We start from the raw sequence: 6,336 nt of genomic DNA, 5'->3' as shown, positions 1-6,336 counted from the left end.
TTGATAAAGCCTTTGTGCGAACATGGTGAATTGGTGTCTCCAACATATAGTCCAAAGTGCTCGGAAATTCAAAGATATCTATCGGATGTCTTCTTTAGTGCTTTGTAGGCCTATGTATTGTGCTCCCTGACCCTCTATTACTTGAGCGCGTTTAACATGTGAGTATATTGGACACTTTAATAACTAGCGATGTGGGTGGCATTTGAGACTGGCACTTGTTTGTGAATTGCATTCATTTAGTTAATTTAGGTTGCTGTCGAATTGCCACTTAATGCTGTTACCACGATGCATATGAAATATGTATTTTGAAATCTAAAGAATGAAGTCATATATCCTGATCAGTTAAAAAAAAAAACATTTTTTCCTATTAGAGAAAAGGTCTTGAATAAGTTTTTGTGACAATACCATACTGTACCTTTTGGAGCCTTGTTGTGACTCCAACTAGGCTATAGTGTATATAGCATTATAGTAAGCCTACTCTTCTCTGACTAAAATAGGCCATAGATCTGTGCTTTTGGAAGTTTTCTGACAGGAAAATAACCATTCATGTTTTTCAATAAATATGAGTCTCATGAATGAAACATTCTGATGCATCATCCTAATTCAAGATCGGTGGAGGTTTAAGAAACTACTTTCCACACCAAAAATTAAACAACAGAAGTTTTACAACCTGACTCCATCCATTTCATTCCAAAGGTTATCACTTAGAGCGTTTCTTGACCATGAAATACTACACTGTAAGGATGGCTCTATAACTTATTAGCATGGATAAAAAAATACATGCTGTGAAAATTCAAAGATGGAGACGATGTAATCCACATAACCATTATTGATGTATACATTATTATTAACTATATGTATCATAACTATAAGTATCATAATAACCTTTATAAATAAAGAGTTTGTATCCTATAAGATTATGTGAACTAATGTGTGATATTAAGAGACACAAACTGCACATTCTTCTTGAGCCTGTTTGTAGATAAGCTCAAGGTCACAAACCCCCAATCCAGTGTGAGACACGATGTACCTGACCGAGTCTCTCCTTTCGAAAGTCAGAACTCATAACTGACCAGATAAAGATATTTTGTACTTAACAGTGAATATAGTTTCTTCACAACAGTTTCTCAACACAACTGAACATGCTGTAATGTATGTCCTTTGAGCATTAAAGAAAGACTACGCTGCGTGAGTTTCCGATCTAGATGATTCAGTACCTCAGCATATCCAGTGCTGTGACAAATAATAAAACATACTTTTCATTGCAAAAACATAGACACGACTAGACTGTGCTTATAAGAACTTAAGCCCCAAAGCAATTTTATTTTATTTCCCACACTCTGCACTTCTGAGTACAATAAATGTGAAGCAAGAAAATATGGATGGCAGTAAACAAGGGTTGTCAAAAAAGTCACAGTTTATTTCTTTATGAATGATGCATGATATCATTCCTTTTCATACCATAATAATTCACCCCCATGAAGGAAGTGGAATATAGATTTTTCCCTCTGCAGGGTCACCAGTCATTAGATGTCATTTCCTTACTACCAATCCACTTCCTACGAGAATACTTGTCATTCAGGACGTCATAGACATGTCGTACTGGCTCATATGACTCCTTCATGTCTTCCAGTATTGGTAGTGGAATTGTACCGCCACCTCTCCTGTAGAAAACAATTTATAGTGTGACAAAAATACCACCAAACTAAAACTAAAAATCAGATAATTCAAAATAGAAAATTGTAGGCCTACATGGTTGACTAGACATGGGCTCACCTTTCCAATTCCTCAAGAGAAACATTCCAGGTATCTTTCATTTCGATGAATTTAACCCAGTACTCACGTCGAAAAGCCTACCCATCAAACACAATAGGAAAGATTTATCTTATGTAGTAACCACTTATTTTTTATGGCCAGTTTCCTGAATAGGGATCAGGCATAGCCAGATACTACACCAGAACTTCAGTTAAGGTCTCCACTGAGATTTTAGACTTGGCTAAATCCATGTTCTCCCAACCAGCCCCGATTATTTAAAATAGGCTTATATGTTGTTGCTGTTGGTTCTATACAACCTTTATTCATTACAACCATGAAACCACCAAACTAAACGGGCTAGGGGAAAAATGCATATATTAAACAGTCAGCCTAAGTGGATGGTCTGATGTGTGTAACTGTCTTACAAATCAAAAAAGGGGAAACTGTCTTGCAGTCCATTGCATTGACAATAAGTACAAAAGCGATGTTGAACATCATAACATACCATTCGGGCGTATGGATACATGTGCCAACGGGGCATGTTGGAGTTGTTGATGATGACTGGATCCACCCCTCTTTCTATATTTTCTAGGGCTGTCATAATGTTAGTTAGATAGTTAGTTTATTGCCCCTTTGGGAAAGTTCATGTTAACAGGTCTGTACAGATTTGCACATCTTCACATTCCTTCACATCAGATCACATTGCACTACAGTGGAGTTGGAGACATTGCATGAAGAAGACTTCAGACATGAAGCTTACATGAAAAACACACAACATAGATTTTGAAAACAACACAGGCACATGTTCAGTCAATTAGTTATATTGGTGGATGAGGTTTTTTTTTAAATATTTTCTAGGGCTGTCATAATGTTAGTTAGATAGTTAACAGGTCTGTACAGACATGCATCCCCACATCCCACTTCACATCAGATCACATTGCACGACAGTGGAGTTGGAGATATCACATGAGGAAGAATTCAGACATGAAGTGACATATACATGAAAAACACACAACATAGATTTTGAAACAACACAGGCTCTACACATATAACACACGTTATTAATATAGGCTACTTTTCGCAAACTGGCCCTAATATAGGATAGGCCGCTGACAAGCAACAAACAAGATAAAATTCTCATTTTCTATGTTAAACCTATAGGCTAAATGTCACCAGTTTTTATATAATTATTAAATGGTCTTACCTTTACTGCGTGCCCACATATGTGCCTTGTGAAGATACTTAGGAATGATCTGAGAATTGTAATACTTGCGAAAATAAGCAAAAGTACTGATGATCACTCCTGTCCGCCTCTTCAGTTTCCTATCAGACATAAATGAAGGTGAAATGTAAGTCAACATAGGTCTATTCTACTGCATCACAAGTTTCAGTTTCATTTTCCTGACACCACCGTTATGTTTCGAAGCCTACTCCTGGCTTTAAGATTATGTATTTCATTAACGATATTCACTCGGGTGTCGCCGTTATTAATAGCCTATTTAGCTTGGAAAAAGAGAAGTACATTTGGATCACTTTTTCGTATAGCATTTTTGAGAGTTTGTGCTTTTAAAAGATTTGTAAAATATAATTACACTTTTTACCTTGCTTGCTCACCCTGTAGGGTAAACCCCTGAGGAATGACTATGTAAATGGTCCTACGATTGCGTTTGTTTTGGTACATCAATGGTTAACCACCGTTGTGTTTGGACGCCTACTAAAACACAAACGTGTTCTCCTTCTTAATAATTTCTTATTAATTTATCTTTATCTCAACGAGATTGATCATACACGCTCTGATCACCGTAGCTTGGAAGAGGATACGTGTAAATGTGGCTCACTTTTACGTCTAACTTTTTTGAGAGTTGGTGCTTTTAAAAAGATCTTAAAAAATAATTAAAATCTTTACCTTGCTTTGCCTCCTCTTCCCGCATAGGGTAAACCCCTGAGGATGTAAATGTTTTTACGTTTATTTTGGTACATCATTAGGATAATCTCCAGCTATTTTTCTGCTCTCAACTAAAGTGGCACTTTCAACTGTATGGGCGTGGTATTTTGTTGTTACAATACTCTATCCACTGTCAGTCAAGGAAGTGATCAAGTGGGCTAAGCTAAACAATATAAAGGCTAAAGTAAGATGTATCCAGGCTAACTGATCTTTTCTTTTTTTAAAGTATGTTTGAAATAGCTAATTTCGACTGGTCCATGTGGCATATTGCATTTCAACTTATACCATGGTTGAAGTTATTCGAGTTTAAGTTATTTATTTGTCACATAGCCTATTTAAGTAGGCTACAATATGTAGTTAAATGCTTAGTCATCTGACTTAAATGACTGTACAGCATTTATATTAATGTACATAAACAAATAATACATAAATAAATAAATAAACAAAGGGTAAAAAAGACCTACTAAATTGTCATTCTCCACATTACTGTAAGCAGAAGGAATGAAAGCAAGCAGAGGACAATGGACATGAATGCATAAGATCTCTTTCCAGAAAGCTTTACTTGGAAAAAACATTAGTAGTAAACATAGTTAAGCTATTCGAACTGACACATAAACATAGGCTAACATCAGATGGCATAGGCTAGGCCATAAATGTTTTCAATATATATATATATACATCTGGAAGACTGGTGTGCACGTTTTTTTGTGCGTACGATCATTTCAGAAATGATCTAAGATCAAATGAAGGATGGTTTCTACGCAACATTTTTATAAATGAGGCCCCTGGAGTCCACTCTCTTGCCTGGTAAGAACAGGAACTTTAGCTTGTGTGGGGAAAAAAAGCGAAGCATTTGCTACGAAATGCTCTTAACAATGGACTTGACAGAAACAGTATTTTTTTTTTTACTGTGATTCAAACATACAGAACACCAACCTGAAATAATTCACAAAACTGGAAAATGATTTACATGACACAAGAACCTCATACAATGTTCCTACAGGAAGCTGTAATGTGCAATATTTATTTTTGCATGCACACACACGCCCTCGCACACACACACACAGAGGTGGACGAAGTACACAATTCCTTTACTTAAGTGAGATACACCATTTCAAATATTACTCCAATACAAATGAAAGTTGCTAAGTCAGATTTTTTACTTAAGATGAAGTACAGAAGTACTTGCTTTTAAAAATACTTAAGTATTCAGAAGAACAAGCATTTTTCCTTTTTAATGTTTTGAAATTTAATATGTATTTGGTCATTACAGTTTTTCTTGATTGCTTTTGATCTGCTTAAGGAAACTGGGATCCACTTGGTCTTCATGGACACTTTCTTTGCACAGCAGAAGTCATCTCTTGCGAATGTGTTCACATGTTTTCTTTGGGTTCACAGTTCTAACACGCTTCTGCAAAATAGTTAACACAGATGTCATTCAAAGTCCCCAAACTCTGTTGGTTTCCCTGTGCTAAACAAAAGGAAAACATATTTTCACAGGTGGTAGAGATTCCTTGCACAAGTCTGAATCTCTAATACACCTGTGTAAAACTCCTTAGCACAATTCTTCAATCAGCAATCATTCATTATCCATAAGAGATGCCATGTCTGTTCTGTGTTGCTATTTGCAATTAGGCTATGGATCTAAGGCACATTTAGAGAAATTATTGTTTAGCCTATTTGGTGAAGAAAACTAGCCTGGCGAGCCAGACCCACATTAAAATGTAGGGTCTGGGCACTCACCGTTCGCAGTCCTCAGTCCGAGGGGCGGGATAATCAGTTGTCTTTCAAATTCCCTCTGCACGCAATAGGACGCAATAGGATATTTGTTTTCAAGTAGCAGGGAATTCAAGCCAAACCGTTGCAACTCTGCCATCAATCATTATGTTAAGCCCACCAAACGACTCTATACACGATTTCAATACCTGATTAAGTTTCGATTTCTGGAGCTCACAAGCCAACGGAGAGTTGCTAGACTAGCCCTGGTAGCAAATGTAATTTGCTGCCGCTAGGGGCACGTCTAGATTTCTAGGCTAGAAGAAAACAGTATAAAAGGTGTTTACTGTAGGTCTATTTTGATGAAGTTGTAGTTCAATCAAATTTGTCTTGTGCCTACTGTAGGTCTTACATGTCAATGACAGTTACATCTTGGGAGGAATGAATACAATTATGTTTTATTCAGTACATTTAGTCTTTTCTGATTTTTGATACCAGAAAAATGAGAAAGAAATGGAACAGACATAGCAAAAATGCTCATTTTGAGAACTATATTTTGCATTTTGTTGGCTAGTGTGTAATGACTGATTAAAATCACACAGTGATTGACGACAGGATGTGTTGTTTGAAGGCAAGATTTGCTTTTGCTGCATGTTTTAAGTGTTTTGAGAGAGTAACAGCCTTTTGCTAGCGAAATGTGTCATTTTGGCCTTGTGCTTTTGTTCAGACATGGGTGTTAACTGTTTTGAGAATGTGATGTCAGAGTTGGCACAAGCATCTAAACGATCGAGAAAAACTGTAATAGGGTATACATCATTTGGTCGGTCATAGAACTTGAAGAGACCTTTAGTTCACAAATCTAAAACATTTTCACTGCCAAATACAAAACCAGATAACTCAATTAGAAGTAGATTATTTAT

General features: G+C 36.4%; 1 protein-coding gene across 2 annotated transcripts; it reads right to left on the bottom strand.

The window, feature by feature from the left end:
* Positions 1–1,399: 1,399 nt before the first annotated feature.
* LOC121709667 (NEDD4-binding protein 2-like 1) lies at positions 1,400–3,816 on the bottom strand. Of its 2 annotated transcripts, none has more exons than XM_042093251.1 (5): positions 3,662–3,816; positions 2,960–3,078; positions 2,261–2,349; positions 1,777–1,853; positions 1,400–1,664 (listed from the first exon to the last, which is right to left on the bottom strand). In XM_042093251.1, exons 1-5 carry the CDS (start codon positions 3,736–3,738, stop codon positions 1,517–1,519), a joined length of 510 nt encoding a protein of 169 aa, XP_041949185.1. In that variant the 5' UTR covers positions 3,739–3,816; the 3' UTR covers positions 1,400–1,516. The 2 variants fall into 2 exon arrangements, with proteins under 2 accessions (XP_041949185.1, XP_041949184.1); XM_042093250.1 differs by lacking the exon at positions 3,662–3,816 and adding an exon at positions 3,357–3,553.
* Between the last annotated feature and the right edge of the window lie 2,520 nt (positions 3,817–6,336).

Source organism: Alosa sapidissima, chromosome 5 (assembly GCF_018492685.1).
Source record: "Alosa sapidissima isolate fAloSap1 chromosome 5, fAloSap1.pri, whole genome shotgun sequence".
NCBI classification, from domain to species: domain Eukaryota; kingdom Metazoa; phylum Chordata; class Actinopteri; order Clupeiformes; family Clupeidae; genus Alosa; species Alosa sapidissima.
This window is presented reverse-complemented; position numbering and strand designations above follow the sequence as displayed.